This window comes from Camelus dromedarius, chromosome 7, assembly GCF_036321535.1.
Source record: "Camelus dromedarius isolate mCamDro1 chromosome 7, mCamDro1.pat, whole genome shotgun sequence".
Classification (NCBI taxonomy): domain Eukaryota; kingdom Metazoa; phylum Chordata; class Mammalia; order Artiodactyla; family Camelidae; genus Camelus; species Camelus dromedarius.
The window spans coordinates 76,513,276-76,530,536 of record NC_087442.1 but is presented as its reverse complement, the minus strand read 5'-3'; the positions used below and the strand labels follow the sequence as shown (position 1 = coordinate 76,530,536).

Genomic DNA, 17,261 nt, shown 5'->3' with positions numbered 1-17,261 from the left:
TTATATAGAATCATAATCCAATGAGCACCTGGGTACCCATGGCACAGGGAAAGAAAAATGACATTACTCTTAGCCCTGGAGTGCTCAGGATATTCCTCCACAACCCCATTCCCCTTCCTCTCACCTCCAAGGCAAACACTACACTGAATATTGTGTGTATCACACCTTTGCACTTCTTAATAGATTTCCTACCTGTGTTTGAATCTGTAAACAATACATTGCTTACTTCTGTATGTTTTTAAACTTTATATAAAATTGATTCATACAGTATATATTCTCAAGACAATCTTGTTTTTGAGATTCACTTAATTGTTGCAAGTAGCTGCAATCCATTATTGCAGTGCTTTATAGTTGTCCCTTGTGAATGTATCACAGTTTTTTGTTTTTTTTTTAAATCCATTCTACCCTTGGTGACCTTTAGGCTGTTGTGTTTTCCATCATGAACAGGGCTCCTGTGAACATCCTTGTACATATCTCCTGGTACAGGTATACAAGAGTTGCTCTAGGCGTGGAATTTCTGGGTCTTAGGGTAAAAATCGGTGTTATCAAGATAATTCCAAATCATTTTTCAAGGTGCATGTTCCACTTTGGAACGCGCCCATCATCACTGACTGCTCTGTTGCGCTATATCTTTGCCAGCAGTTGATATTGTCCAACTTCCTAATTTTTACTAGGATAGATGTAAAATGGCATTCTTTGTAGTTTTGTTTACAGGATTGCTGAAGAGGCTGAGAATATATTCATATGTTTATTGGCCATTGTCTTTTCTCTTCTTGAAGTGGCTGTCTGGTGAAGGATAGGGCACAGACCTCAGAGCCTGGCCCTCAAGGACAGGAGTCCCAGCCTAGAGTTTAGTTTCCCAGCTATTTTGATGGCTGAGTAAGTAGAGGCCCTTCTAGCCACCTGCATCCCACCTTACCCAGTGATTCTCCCTCAAAATTGTTATATGGTCTCTGTCGCGTAAGACCAGCTTCACACGGCCTCCCTAAGCAGGATCCAGGCACTTCATGACCCACGATCCGGTAGAGAAAATGGGCTGCCTTCCTGCCTCATTGCCAGCGCTGTGCTGCAGGCTGCTCACCCCAAAGATGCTGCTTAGGACTCCCGGCTGGACACCCCTGGAGTCAGACAAGCTCCATCTGTTATTAGTCCATCCTCACATATTACTATCACACGAGGCCTTACTGACTGGATCAATAAGTACTGAGCTAGGTGCTAGAGACAGAAACAGGAAAAGACCATCAGGCCTAGCCCTCAGCCGGGATGGGGGACAGAGCCATCCGCCCAGGAGGGGCTCGGCATGGGTCTCCCCAGGCCTCCGCGTACGTCCCACGCCACACCTCCCAGACCGCCCCCTTCACGGTGAGGAGCCTGGGTCTAAGCCAGTGGGAGGGGCGTCGCGTAACCGCGCCGAGCGGAGGGGGCGGAGCCGAGCGTCTGCGTCGCTGCTGGTCGCCTAGCAACGACGCAACGGGGAGCAATGGGGGCCAACAGCAGCAGGGAGTTGGAGGCCAGGAATTATCTGGAAAAACATCAGATTATAGAGTTGCTGAACTTTCTCACAAGCGCCCTCCTCTTTTTCCGGCCGGGTAAGTGTCTTGCTTACCCCTTGGCTTTCTGTCCCTCACCAAGCGGTCCCCAGAAACTCCCGGCACAGCTATCCCTTCCCGCCGGCGTCCCGCGGGGCCGGCTTCCCTCACAAGATACCTCCCCGCGACAAACGCACACTTTCTTCTGCCTCTCGGCTACTTGATCCCTTCTGCTGCCAGTTTACGCCATGGGCTTCAATTAAACGAGGACTTACTGAACGGCCTCTTTGTGCTTGCCACTAGCCGGGTGCGGCCGGGCTCTCGCAGGTATAGGGCTGGTGGCGGGTGGGCGAGAGGCTCCACTCCTCAGTACTGTGTAACCGTGGGCAAGAGTCTGAACTCAGTCTCTTCTGGAAAATGGGGATTATAATAGTACCGATCTCATGGCAAAGTGGGGAAGATTAAGTGAATACTGTATAAACCATCTTTATGCCTGGTAAGCAACAGATGTTTCCAGTGTTAGCCCTGCCCTCAAAGAGTTTTTAATCTGGTGAAAACAGTTGATAGGGTAAAACGGAAGGACATTCTTGAGACAGATTTTCTTGGCATTTTTAAAAATACATCTGATCCCCTTACAAAGTTTGAATCATTTCATAATTTTTGTGTGGTCTGTAAATTAAAAAGTTATGTTAAGGTGAAAATGACTTCATGTCCTTCTGCCCAGGGTGCAGAATTGTAACTTGCCAGCCTCATGTGGAGTGTCCAAAATGCCAAAATTGTCCATTTGCTTCTGTCAGGAAATGTAAATACCAAACATTACAGTTTTGCCAAAATTCAACACCTGTCTAGTGATTTTAAAATAACAAAGCAGTAAAAGCTCTGCAACAATTAAAAATAAATAGAAAATGAAAAATAAAGTATAAAGGAATGCACTTTTTTAAGGCGCTGAGGAAAAGTTGCTATCAAACTAATTCTTAAAAACGTACTTTTTGAAAAAAGTAATCACCGTCTCTTGCTGGTGTTCAGTACTGTGGTGGTAAAAATAGTCTTGCTGTTATATGCAGCAACCATATCTATGTATCTGTATATTAGAACTTCAGAAATTGCAGAAGTAAAACCAATGAATCATCACAGTAGTAATCAGTAAAAGCGTATTGTGCACACACCAAAAAATCAGTCTGCAAACCAGTAGCACTCAAACCAAAACAAGGAATGAGTCTCAGAGGTATATTGTTTTAAAGAGACTTATACAATGAGAAGGCAATGACTGTTTATTCTTTACAGTAATTGATTCTAATATTAGAATTTTCTTAAATGATAGAGAATTGGTAAGTGGTTATAACCTCATATCAACTTTGGGAAACAGTTTAAATTTTGCTTATGATTTCCAGAGACATAAGCAAGAAATGACCTGGGTCAAGTTAGTCTTGCAAAATAAGCTAAATTAGCTTTGCTCGTATGACTAAACTCCTTTTGTCTGCTCAGGGAATTTTTCAAAGCTGGTCTCCATTTGCTGTTGATTTTAACAATTCTACCCCTTTCGGTCATTCTCTTGGTGGACTAAGAGTATGACCAACTAGTACAGCGTTATTCTCGGTTACCACCATTGAAGTAGTCAGGCTGAAGAACCAACAGACACTGCGTTAGTTGAGTCTTTAGGTGGGAGAGCCATCTTGTCGCTGTCTTCATCTTTATGTGGTTATTGTTGATTTCATCCAGTCATCTGATGAACGTCAGGACGTTTTATTTCAGGAGACTGTGCTGCAGGTGAGTTTCCACGTAAATGAGGCTTCTGTATGGTGTGAGCAATCAGGTAATTTAACGAGAGGCATCTCTATGGAAACAAAAGAAAAGTAAAGGCTAATCGTTTGAGCAAATTTTAAATTCAGTTTCTGAGTTTGGAGAGCAGCCATTTGAGAAAATTTCTAAATTTGAGTTGGAAGTATCTCTAGATGGTGGAGTGAGTATGGCTGTTACAGTATGGTGGATTTTCCTGGTGACCTTTCTAAGTGGCTCCGGAACAGCAAGCTTGCAGATCGCCCACCCCTGAGCTGTTGTGGTGATTTCTCGGAGGTTTTATCAAGTTGTCCAGCTTTAACTTGCCTCGGGCTTCAGGAAAGGGCAGTGTGTTAGTGTGTTTCATAGAGATTTGGAGGCTTCTGGAAAGGCAGTTGTGTTTCATAGTGATTCAGAGTCAAAAGAGTGGGAGAAAATTGGAAACATTAGTTTGGAGTATTCTAGTCAAATATTGGAAGAAACTAAAAGAATTCAAGATCCAGTCCAGTTTATAGATAGAAAACAAAATGTCAAAGAGGGTTAACAGTACCAGAATCTGATCTCTTACAAAGGCATATTACTGAAACATAAATTTTCTCTGTATAATCATCCCACTGCTATCAAAGATAACCACAGTAAGATGAGTTTGTTTGCAAATTCAGTCTAGTTTCAACAAAGTTGATCCGCTTATTTATATAGCACACAGCAAGAACAGTGATTGACCGATTGGGCTCTTTTAAATCTGCTTTGCTGGAACTTTTCATAAAGAATCTTAGATTAGACCTTTAAAGTCTCTTTATGCTAAGAAATCAAGCCAAGGACTTGTACAGTTGTGTCCTGCTACAAAGAGAACAGTCTTACTGAACTTACATAGATACATATATTGTCATGAAAAATAAGAATATTTAATAAGAGTTTCAGAATTCTGGAGGAATCAGGTGGGAAGAAAATGATAAGTGTTTCAACCTTTGTTTAAAAAATATACTTTACCAATTTCTGGTAAATTATGTATAGTTTAAAAGAGTAGAAGAGGCGCCTTTAAATCTGGAAAGCAAAACAATAAAGAATCAGCAGTATTTTAAATGAAATCATAAAAGTTAAAATCATCTTCATCAGTTCATTCAGTCGTCATAATTCTTGTTTTGCTTGATCTTGGTTAGTAGCTTTATGAATCACTTTTCCACTAGAATTCTAGAAGTCCTTACCTCATTCAATATTATGATCTTACAATTATCAGAAACCTTTACTTGTCAGAGTCTTTTCCATGAATCTATTTGAAGATGAAGCACTTTTCACGATCATTTTTGCAAAAGCATCACAGGGAAGCAATAATTGTCTATGAGTGACTAAAGACTTAAAAATAACCATGATTAAAGAGCTGGTGAGTGTTCACACACAAAAATGATTCAGTTAAGAAAGAAATTTGGTTATTTTTATGGTATATAATGTTTTAAAATAATAGCTGGAATTATGACTAATAACATACCAGAACATACCAGATTTTCAAGAATTTCATATAACTTCTGAATTATTTTAGTGATATATCCCATATAAATATGACCTAAGAAAATTAAATATTGCTTTTATTTCACAGTGTTTCCCATGCAATTTAATATATCAAATAAGCCTAAATAAATTAACATTCCTCTTTTTACTTCATTCAGAATTTGATTTAGAAAGTTTGTTTAAAATGTCAGAACATTTAAAATACTTCATCAAATAGGATCATTGGTCACTGTGAAACAGTAGTTATCCATTGCAAGTAAAGTGACTGAAGATTTCAGAGGCAAATGCAGAAAGTTATATAGTTGTAAAACAAACAAGCAAATAAAAATTAGCTCTTTTAGTATCGATAAAACTTGGGGTTTTTTTCCCTACATAGTCAAAGACCTGATAAATACAACGTGAAGCACAGGAAATTATTTTCATAAAACACATCTTCCTTTCCGAGGCAGATGACATTAAAGGTAAAAACTTTTGTGTACAATTTCTTATTAAGAGCAGATCAATAATCTTAAAAAGTTGTGATTTTTAACAAAAAAACAAATTCTAATTTTGTATCAGTATGCTTTTGATATTAGAACTCTTTTTTTAAACTTAAATCCATTTCAGTCTTAGCTTGAAGACACATAAAATTCCTTTCTCAAGAGTCTTTTTCCACAAACCTTCTACAACTTTTATATCCATTTAGGTTTTGTTTTGTCTTTTTTCCTTTCTTATTCTGGAACAAAAAAAGAAACCCCTGTCCTTTATACCCTTCCTTATCAAAAAAACACATTCTATTTTCTTTGCCTACTTTTTTTGAAGTGTCTTTTCACTCTTATTTTTTCTAATATTTCTATTTGTACATGTTAATAATAAAATTTAACTGTTTGTAGTCTTCGCTTTCCAGTAAAAACTAGGAGGCAGGCAATTGTGAACTATCATATATTAGCATTCCATAGTAGATTAGCAAATTTATAAATACATAATCATAAAAAAGTATACTTTTTAGAGATGTGTTTTTTACAGTACAATTTTTAATGTGGCAAAAATGTACCAATAGACCCAAATATTCTTTGTCTCTTTGTAAAAGTTAAAAAGCCAAAAGTAGATAAATTTATGTTTAGCAATCAATATGTCAGTATATTATCTTCTCTGGAAATGATCTAGATATTGAATGAATATCCATTATTTAGTTTAACTTAGTATAAACTTATATTTACATTTATTTAAAACGCTTGGCTTTTAACAATTATACTTGGATTAGACATTAAACAGTCAACCATTATCTTAAATTTTCTCTTATTTATTTATTTTTATCTTAAGTTATTTTTCTTATTGGCAAATTCCTTAACAGAAATAGACACAAACAGAGATTTTATAGCTTTCATTTTAAATTTTAGTCATGTCTTGGGGACCATAATACAAAACTTAAAAGAATAGTTGGATCCAAATTGTGTTTCTGGCAAGTAGACTAAGCTAAGATTACCTGCTGAGATGGCCGATGTCTTTTCACCAAAAATTTTTTATTTGCAGGCTGTGAGAAACCTTTTAGAGCTATTTTTGGAGTTATTTTTTCTCTTAGAGGCTTCTGCATACCAACCAAAGAGTGCATTTCATTGTCTCTGAGAGGTTTGGGATCCTCTCTTTTAAGGGTGCCTCTTAAGTGGACTTCTCTAAGTTAAAAGTTCCCTTACGGTGGTCACTACAATTCCAAAAGTACACGCATACACTCACACACTCATACCTGTTCCCACTCACCCCATCGACCCGATAGAACACAATTTTGGTATGATCGGTATTCAGAATTTACATTATTATTATCAGGCAGATATCCACAGCTAGTGCATATAGTGTGCTATAATTACATTGCCTTTGTTGTTTTCCTGGAAGTTAATGATACATTTTATATGTTGGCTTAAATTTTCTGTGTAATTATCACCAATTTATTCATATCCTCTTTTTGTCACAAGTAGAGATCCCCTCTCACTACATTTACACTCATCAGGTAGTCACCACCCGCACCCTCTCCCCCAGCTCTGTCTTCCTGCTCCAGGCTGGGCTGACTGCTCAGCCGCCCTGCCCTCACTCACTGTGTAGGTGTGCTTATTCAGAGTTTCCACCCAAGCCCCCCTGGTGGCAGGGGACAGGGGACCCATACCTGTAGTGTCTGAGACCTTATCCTGATGCTGCATAGCAAGTTGCTTTGAAGTCACTTGTTTCATCTAAAAAATTAATGAGTTTTGTTCTTCTGCAGATACACTAGTGTCCCCTCATAGCCGTGGTTTTGTTTTCATCGGTTTTGGTTACCTGCAGTAAACTGCAGTCTGAAAATATTAAGTGGAAAATTCCAGAAATAAACAATTCATAAGTTTTAAATTTCTCACTCTTCTGAGTAGTGTTGATGAAATCTCATGCCATCCTGCCCAGGCTGCGAATTGTCCCTTTGTCCAGCACATCCACCCCTTAGTCACTTAGCAGCCATCTCAGCTGCCAGACTGACTGTGGTGATATTGCAGTGCCTGTGCTCAAGTGACCCTTATTTTACTGAATAATTGCCCCAAAGTGCAAGAGTAGTGATGCTGGCAATATGGATATGCCAGAGAGGCTCCATAAAATGCTTCCTTTAAGTGAAAGGGTAAAAGTCCTCAATAAGGAAAGAAAAAAATCATATGCTGAGGTTTGTAAGATCTGTGATAAGAACAAACCTATTTGTGAAATTGTGAAGGAGGAGAAAGAAATTCATGTGAGGTTTGCTGTTTGCACCTCACTCAAACTGCAAGTTACAGCACAGTGTGATAAGTGCTTGTTTAAGATGGAAAAGGCATTAAATTTGTACCTTAAGGGATTTTGAGAGAGATCACATTCATATAACTTTTATTATGGTATGTTGATATAATTATTATTAGTTATTGTTAATCTTCTATTGTGCCTAATTTATAAATTAAACTTTATCATAGGTATATGTTTGTGTAGGAAAAAAATGTAGTATAGATAGTGTTCAGTACTGTCTGTGGTTTCAGCCATCTACTGGGGGTCTTGGAGTGTATCCTCCCTGTATGGGGGAGCTACCGTTTCCTAATGTTTCATATTACTCAGCAGAGGATGATTAATGCTTAGGAAGAATCACTGTCTATTTTGGGTCTTTGCAAAGCTCCTGGCAGTGTCTCAGTGTCTCAGAAAACCTTGGAATTGTAACAGGGTTATGGAACGTAACACTTGACGGTGTGGTCGGGCTGTTACTGTAGTGGGAACACTTCCACAATCCCACATCTTTGATCCCCAAATTCTAAAAGCTCTAAAAACCAACAGATTTTCATAACTCATTTAACAGTAAAATCTGCCGTAATCTGAAGTCCTTTGGCAGGAAAATCTGGCCTTACCTGGGGTTTACTGGGAAATAGAGCCCCTGGCTGGGCAGTCATTCCCAGTGACAACTCTGTGCTGTGGAAGGAGGGAGTGTACATTTTTAGGGGGTGACTTTAAATAAATTAGAATTTTTTTTTAAAGGATGCACTTGTAGTAACTGAGGTGAGAGATACTGCTGTGGTAGTGGTGCGGGTAAGATGAATTTGAGCGCTTTTGAGGAAAAAGACTAGGATCATCATGACTGACTAGATTTGGGTTTGCTGATGCTTCTCATGTTGAGTTAGTAGAGTGTGATCGGTCATGTCTGCAAGCTTAGAAGTACATTGCCTAGGTTCACACTGGCTGTGTGGCCTTGAGCAAGTGACTGTTGTGAGAAGTAAATGAAGTAATCCATAGAAAATGCTTAGCATAGTACCAGGCACGTAGTAAGGGCTCAATAAATATTAGCTATTAGTATTGAGACATTATACTCGAAGTTTATCTCCCTTGAAGAACTGATTGTCATTATCAGCTGACATTTATGCAACTTAAGTGGTTAGTACATTTGGCTCTTCCCTTCATATTTTAAAAAGTCTGTATCTTTATTATATATATTTCTGTTGTAAGCATGTTCAAAACATTTTTAGAAGCAGGTGGAGTGTAAATTATAGAATGCAAATTTAAACATTATAGCACTTCATGTAATCTGAAGGCAATACAGCAATAAATTTCATCAAAGTAACATACCAACTTTCATTAGCATTATTTACGTATTCTAGCCTTAAAAAGAAATGTAGTGAGCTGAAATTCAAACTAGGCCGTTTTTCTGACTTTTATATGTAGTACAGGAAGAAATGACAGAAGACTACATACATGATGTGATTGCGTTAGGAACTATTTGCTGCTGTAGTGTATTTAAAATTGCACAAAAATACACTATGTTAGATAAAAAAAAAGTCTGTCTGCTTCTAGTTTCAACACATTATTCCAAGGAGTGAAATAAATTGAAGAGAAACTTTTATCAAGAGAGATTTCAAAACATAACCTGTTACAATGTGTGAACTCTATTTGATTATTGATTTTTAAAGAGTGTTTACAATTGACAACATTTGTGAGACAACTGGAAGATTGAATAATGCCTGGCTATTTGATAATATTAAGAATTTTGTTAGATATGTTAATTACATCAAGAGAATCGTATTGTGGTAACATGAAAACAGAATTCCCTCTTCAACAAATGGTATTGAGAAAACTGAATAACCAAATGCAGAAAAATGAAATTGGACCCCTACCTAACACCGTTCACAAAAACTAACTCAAAATGGATCAAAGACTTAAACATAAAACCTGATACTGTAAAATTCCTAGAATAAAACATAGGAAAGAAGCTCCATGACATTGGTCTTGGCAGTTATTTTTGGATATGACACCAAAAACACAAACAATAAAAGCAAATATTAACAAGTGAGATTAAATTAAACTTTGAAACTTCTGCACAGCAAAAGAAGCAGTCAACAAAATGAAAAGGCAACCTATGGAATGGGAGAAAATATTTGCAAATCATATATATGATAAGGGGCTAATATCCAAAATATGTGAAGAACTCATATCTCAATAACAACAATAAAAAACCAATGAGTAAAAATGGGCAGAGGAACTAAATAAGACATTTTTCCTAAGAAGACATCCAAATGGCCAACAGGTACATGAAAAGGTGCTCTATATCATGAATCATCGGGAAATGAAAATTAAAACCACAGTGAGCTATTAACTCACACCTGTTAGACTGGCTGTCATGGGTGGACCTTGAGGACATTGTGCTAAGTGAAATAAGTCAAATACTGTATGCTGTCACTTACATATGGAATCTTAAAAAGCCAAACTCATAAAATCAGTTAGAATGGTGGTTACCAGATGCTGGGGGGCGGGGGATAGGAAAGATGTTGTTTAAGGATACAAATTTGCAACTAGCAGATAACTAAGTCCTAGAGCTCTAATGCACAGCATAGTGATTACAGAGAACCAAGCTGTGTTGTAAACATCAACCTTGCTAAGACACTAGATCTTAATTGTTCCCATCACAAAAAAGCAATAATCATTTGTGATGTGATAGAAATATTGGCTAGCACAAACCAAAATGTCATACGCCTTAAGCTAACACAATGTTACATGACAACTGTACCTCAACAAAAAAGAGAAAGAGGGTCCTTATCTTTTAGTGATGCACATTCAAACATTCATTAATGAAATATGATGCTGTGATTTACTTCGAAATAATACAGGAAGAGGGGAACTAGGTGAGATTATGGTGAAATAAGACTGGCCACAGTTGAAGTTGGTGATGAGTTCATTATACTTTTCTGTCTGCTTTTATATGTGTATGAAATTCTCAGTGATGTAAGTTTTTAAAATAATATATATGTAAATCCTGGGATTAAAGTACAGTGATGGAGCAGATGTGGCACTCACCATCTAAGCCATACCACTTTACTTCTTTTTGCTTCTTTTATTATCGTAACTAACCTGCATTACTTCTGGAAAGTGGATTGATCTTGGTATTTCATTTTTCACATTCCTTCAATGAAAGATGATAGCCTATTTATCCAAAATGCTGCCTTTATGTTAGAAATGAACATTTATGCTTCCTTATTGGAGGACTGTATTAATCTAAGTGTTTGTTCTTTTAAGTCTATATATTTTTCCCTTCTTTTAGTTGACCTTACCTGCATCATGCTGTTCCTTTTGAGGAGTTTTCAACTGTCTGTAAATTGGAGTCACCTAAGGAGCTTTTTTAAAAAATGTGCAGGTCCAATCTCTGGACATTTTTATTCAGTCATCTGGAGTAGAGTACTTTTGTGTGTTATTACTTAATTGTCCAATGTCTTGACTTTCCTGCAAGCAATGCCTATATTCCCAGTACCTAGTGTAGTACTTCAGACATATTTAATAATCGTTACATGACTATTTCCACATGTGACTTTTTTTAATTTCAAATCAGAAAGAACTGGAACCATTCTTTTACAGAAAAACCAAGAGAGTATTTAATATCTATATTGGAACAGCTGAGAATTGCCAAACTAACAGGCGTGGCCTTCCCTTTCTTTATGGATAACTCTAACATTGTGGCTATGTTTGAGATGATGGATTCCTCGAATAAAGGCATCATATCATTTATCCAGTATAAAGAAGGTCAGTATCTTCTACAGATTGAGCTAATGGTTCATGGTCATTCCATAACTTTGTCTAGCTGAAACAAATTCTCATGTTGTAAATTTTCCTTCCTTCTTATTCTGACTCCCATAGCCCTGAAAACTCTGGGTCTGTGTACTGCAGATGAAGTTTTAAAAGATGATGGACATGGAATAACTTTGGAAAAATTCCGGCGTGAAGTGTAAGTTTATTTTTAAATGACTAGTATTTAAATAACGTGGCATGATTTCTAAGTACAATTAATGTATTTTAAAAACAGAGCTTCCTACCTTGTGATAGAAACATTTCATTCCCTGAAACTTTCAGCTGACTAGAAAATGAGGACAGAGAAGGCTGACAGTAGTCTCTAAGTCTGGATGGCGGGAAAGGCGAAGATGCTGGAGTTAGGAAGAGCTAGAGGCACCTGCATTCTTTTCTCAATGGGAAACCCCAGCAGTTCTCAAAGAGTGAGGTAGAGAAGCCCCAGTCTGCTAGAAGAACTAACAGAAAAGCTTTCAGCTCAATACATTAGTTGGAAAATCTTTGTATAAAATATAGATTAATAAAATTTCTCTCAAAATACCTCCTCAAAATGACTTCTCACAAAGTAAATATTTATTAGTAGTTTACATAGCATACCAGCCTGAAAATTTTGAAGTATTACAGCATGAAAAGTACTAACTAAATGCTGTCAGAAAAAAAAACACTGTAATAAAATTTGATAGCTGTAGCAGCCTCTAGCTAATCTAGCTCAGTTTGTTAAAAAGTTTTATTTAACACAGTCCAAGGTCAAGGAAAAGTTAGAAGAAAAAAGAAAGTTTAAGATTCTCATCTCATCATTAGTTATATAAATATTCAACTGAAAATTTAATTACATTCCCTACCCCAGGGAAAGATTGAAGCACGGTGCTCTACCTGAAATGTTTGATCCACAAAGCAAAGGTTGTCCATTGTCACATGGAGTGGAACTAGGAAGTATTCTAAATGGAAGTTCATTTGTGGAAAATGAGCGCAATCCTATTTCAGTTACCATCTCATAATGTGTTTTCTTATGGGAAATACAATGAATTTCTGAACTATAGGAACTTCAATTATAAACATACATCTTAAAGTGATTTTTTAAAAATTTATTTGCTGTTTTAGATTATCTACAACAGTCTCCCTTAATTGGCATAGGAAATTAAAAGTCAGTTGTAATATATTATCTCTGCTCTTGTATGTTAGTCAACAGACATTCATCATTTATATTTGAATATCTGAGTTTTCATGGTTTCTGACCTTTTTGTGTTTGTTTTCTTAGGAACAAGAGGACTCAGGAAATATGGTCAGCATTTTAATAACACTGTAAGTCCAAGATAATAAATGATTGTATAAAGTTTTCATTTGTCCAGTTTCATTATTTGAGAACTTGATCATATAACTTGAAATCCAACTGGCTTTCTCTTTGTTAAAAACAAACAAACAAATAAAAACCCAAAAACCCCAAAACAACAAAAAAAGACACTTTATTTTCCAGTGTTAGGCCAGTTTGTTCTCAAATTAAGTAGAATCTCAACATCTTGTTGAGCCAGTTTGTAAATTCCAACTTCATTTAATGCCGCTGTGGCAGGAGGTTGCCCCGAAGTTGACTGCAAGACATCCTTCAGAAGTAAGGCAGAACCAATATTCAAATTCAAAACAATACAGGCTTCTTTTACACTGTTTAAAAAAAAAAAAGCAGAAGGGAAATGAGATCTCCATTATGTAAATCATCTGTATTATCCTATAACAATTTCATTCTGAAAATCTAACAGCATATGCCCTTTATAAAAACTATTTATGGATTAACTATTTGGCTCTTTTAAGGTGTTTTGACTGTATATGTACAGTAAACTCTGTATATGTACAGAGTTTATATTTCATTAGATGACTTACTGTAAGGTAACAGGATTGTTGTTTTCAATACGTAACCATAACTTCCCAAAATATACTTGATACTAGCAGTCTATTAAATGTAGCTAAGACTTTAGGTAGATTAGGATATGGGAAAAGAGAAAATTAAGGATAGGTAGAACACTAAAACAAAAAAGCACAAATAGATACCTTACTGAAATGAGCAAAAAAACCCTTTCATTTTATATTTAAAAGGAATACTTTATAATCTCAGAAACCTAAATAATTGAAATTTTACATCAACAATTTCTAAAAATACTTCTAACATACATTTATAGCTACACTTAGAACCAACATTAATATCAGATGTTTAAGAAAACAAATTTTCTTCAGGCCTGGCCTGTTATCCAGTGGAACTGCATTAGCTTCATTTTCTATTTACTTCCCAGTAATAAGTAAATAGGAACATTAAACCAAATTTTAGAAAACACAGCCCAACATATAATTTATATCCAGTTCTGGTCAATTTTGGGGGGTCATAGGTCACACCTTGTATTACTGGTATACGAATATTTTAAATTGTTAATTGATGCTATATATATTTTTACATCACTGGAACCCTAAAGTTGTTTAAAAAAAAAAGGAATCAACCTCCTCTAACAATCTGATACATTAGAATGAATTGTTAAAAACTGAGCTTACTGTTTAAAATAATTCTCTGGCCTCTTGCAATAATGGGAAAACAAAGGGAAAAGATTCCGAGTCATATCGAACTGCAGCTGAGCCGCTCCTCCTTCATTGAAGTGATTGGCAAGAATTATCTGAAACAAAGGACAATTCATACAGCAGCTGCCTTTATCATCACAGCCCCAGATACAGTCCACTCCTTACTTCTTGGTAGATGTATATATCCAGTTTCTCCACAAGCATTTGCCAGAAAACTTTAAATAAGGAGAAGCAAAGCTGCTGCTCCAGCTGAAGTAGACGGTCGCGTAAAGTGAGCAGGAATGGGCAAGCCGCGCTGGACAGGGACATCACCGCCTGCTCTGCCTGAGACGGCAGGGACAACCACCTGGAAAACAAAACCGGCACTGCACATTAACGCTTATTTTGACATTTTTCATCACTCTATTTTTAAAGATTTAACAAATCATATTAAAGTGGGGGCAGTGCACTGTTCTGGGGCATTTTGGAGGAGAGAAAATGTACAGCCCAATGTGAAAAGCTCTCTTGGAAAATAAATGTAAATAAATAAAAAAATACTCTAGTTCTCAATTAAATACTCTTTTATTTAATGAAGATGATAATTTTTAAAAAACCTCCGATTTTAATGACTTACTGATATAAAACAGTTAAAATGTAAAATGCATTAGCATTTAAGATATCAGCTAATTTTATGCTCTAATTTTCAGCAAAATAACAGGGACTAATAACACTTCCAAACTGCTAATAAGTACTCTGTGTGACAGGACTGTCCCAAGACAGATCGACCTGCCTGCTCTCAAGGAGCTCACAGGGTTGGGGGGGGGGTAATAAGGACACCCCCAGGGGACCCTGACGGGCTCCACCACAAGGCAACCGCCCAGGTGCTGCAGGAAAACCTTGCTTTGTCAATGGGGACAGGCTAGGCCATTCAACCCCATTCCATACACCAGCAATCTGTATTTACAGACACCTCTGAAGGTTAAGTTATGATCAGTTCATTCTGAGTAAGAATGTCTGAATATATTTTAGGAAGATTTCCATCAAAAACATTTGTACGTTTGGAGTTGCAAAGGGCCAAACTCTGTGCTATCTAGACACCTTGGAAATCTGACTGTATGTTTCATCTCTTTAATTTTTACCAAACTGGAGTTGAGAGTCAACTTACAAGAAAATACAGAGGACTTACCTTTCTTTTTTATACAATTTTGCAGCATCTTTAACTTCTCTAAAAACATGATCTACTTGCCGGGTCAACATGTCATGCTTTAAACGCTCTAACAGGTTAATCATGTCATCAAAGACAGAGCTCTCCATAGAGGCCAGTTGTCCCAGCTGCAGTTTACTGAGAGTGTTATTCTCTGCAAAGACTTCCAGGGCTGCCTGTTGAAGTTGTAGAAAGAACTGAAAGCAGAAATGTGTTAACATATTTATTAAGATACTTCTTTTTTAACAGCTTGAAATATGACTCATATACCATACAGTTCACTCATTTAAAGTATACAATTCAGTGGCTTTTATTAGTACATTGAGTTGTGCATCTATTACCACAGTCAATTTGAAGAATGTTTTCATTATTCCAAAAAGAAATCCCACACTCTTAGCCATCATCTCCCACTCCCCTTAGCAATCCCCTCCTCAATCCCCCATCCCTAGGCAACCACTATTTGTCTCTATGGGTTTGCCTATTCTGAACATTTCATATAAATGGAATCATACAAAATCTGTGGGTCTTTGTGACCAGCATCTTTCTCTTGGTATAATGTTTTCAGGGTTCATCCATGTTGTAACATGTATCAGTACTTCATTTCTTTTTATTGCCAAATGGTACTCTGTTACATGTATATCCATGTTTTCAGCTGACGGACATCTGGGTTCTTTCCACTTTTTGTCTACTATGAATAATACTGCTGTGAACATTTGTGTACAAGTTTTTGTGCAGACATGTGTTTTCATTTCTCTTCAGTATACACCCAGGAGTAGAATTGCAGGATCGTATGGTAATTCTATGTTTAACTATTTGGGGATTTGCCAGACTGTTTTCCACAGCAACTGTGCCATTTTACATTCCTGTCAGCTGTGTGTGAGGGTTCAGATTTCTCCACGTCGTGCTAATAAACGTTGTCATGTCTTTTTTATTATAGCTATCTTAGTTTGTATGAAGTGGTATCCCATTGTGGTTTTGATTTGCATTCCCCTGGTGGCTAACTTCTTTAAGTACTCATTTTTCCTAGACATAGATTGAGAGTTGTAGTAAACATAGCAGATAAGAGTTAAAGGAATTAAAATGTTAGAATTCACTCATGGTTTGAAGAATCAACTCTAAAATTTGCTTATTTCTCTGCTGACAGAAGGACTCAGTTAATTCAGCATCAGATTATAAATTTTCTAAGGATAGGGATGGTGGCAAATTCATCTTTGTTAACAGACTACAGCCCTAAAGTAGTTAATGATATTCTACAAACATTTAGCTGAAGCTTAAAAATGTGGCCCCAAATGATTCTCATCTGGCCTAAGTCAAGAATGACATTTTGTTTCATGAAAAATATTAGCAGAAAATGGAGTAGTTTGAGGGTTGAGTGAATAAAAAAGCACTTAATAAAATTAGTAACACGACATATAAAAGTACGTAATGAATGAATGTATTCTGATTAGTGACTTTATAAAAATAAATCTATTGATCATTACACGCCACATTATATTCATTTTATGAAGTAATTATTTTGTCTTATTTTCCTTGCTCAGCGGAATATCATGCACAAAGATTTCAGTTAACACTTGTGTAGAAAAAGGCTTTAAATATACTGAGTCCCAGCCAAGGTCCAGATTAGTATAAACTAAGATTGTGTTTATCAGATATTTATCTTGTTTATATCTGTTAATAGTATGTTTATTCTTGTTTCCTATTTGGGGGGCTTAGTACGTGGATTTAAGATAAAGACTTTTTTTTTGTTATTTCTTTCACAGTAAAGGAATTCATTTTCTTCTATATAATGCGTTAGCAGTATATTACAATTTTTTGTCATAAATTCATAACTTAAAATATATCCTTGTCATGTTTTCTAGCCTTCCTCCCTAACCCAGGCATCAATTATTTTTAAATGCCTATGTTTGACTATATTTCATTTCTGGTTTTATTTTATGTTTTATTAAGATTTGACAACATACAGAAATCTTAATTTACCTTTATCCATATTTGTGACTCATCTGGACATACTCGAAAGTTGTTTTCCTTTCTATATTGTGAACTTATCTCCAGTTAATCAATCTTTCTAATTATTTAACACTGCAATTTTTCCATTCCCACTTTATCACATTTTAAAAGTGGTATTTTTAAATGTTTAGTTAAAATTATAGTTGTTT

The 17,261-nt window shown here is 36.3% G+C and overlaps 2 protein-coding genes across 3 annotated transcripts in view; one reads left to right on the top strand and one right to left on the bottom strand.

Moving 5' to 3' along the window:
- Window positions 1-1,420: 1,420 nt before the first annotated feature.
- Window positions 1,421-12,702, top strand: EFCAB10 (EF-hand calcium binding domain 10). Its single transcript, XM_010984821.3, has 4 exons — window positions 1,421-1,589; window positions 11,160-11,324; window positions 11,439-11,526; window positions 12,625-12,702. Exons 1-4 carry the CDS (start codon window positions 1,481-1,483, stop codon window positions 12,659-12,661), a joined length of 399 nt encoding a protein of 132 aa, XP_010983123.1. The 5' UTR covers window positions 1,421-1,480; the 3' UTR covers window positions 12,662-12,702.
- RINT1 (RAD50 interactor 1) overlaps window positions 12,645-17,261 on the bottom strand; it is a 21,058-nt gene continuing 16,441 nt past the window's right edge. The window contains exons 12-15 of one of the 2 annotated variants that reach the window (XM_010984822.3): window positions 15,088-15,302; window positions 14,088-14,268; window positions 13,899-14,017; window positions 12,645-13,022 (exon numbers count right to left, since the gene is read on the bottom strand). In XM_010984822.3, the coding sequence (XP_010983124.2) occupies window positions 12,830-13,022; window positions 13,899-14,017; window positions 14,088-14,268; window positions 15,088-15,302 (708 nt within the window). In that variant the 3' untranslated portion in view covers window positions 12,645-12,829. The remainder of the gene's footprint in view (window positions 13,023-13,898; window positions 14,018-14,087; window positions 14,269-15,087; window positions 15,303-17,261) is intronic. The other variant, XM_031454704.2, reaches the window with a different exon arrangement.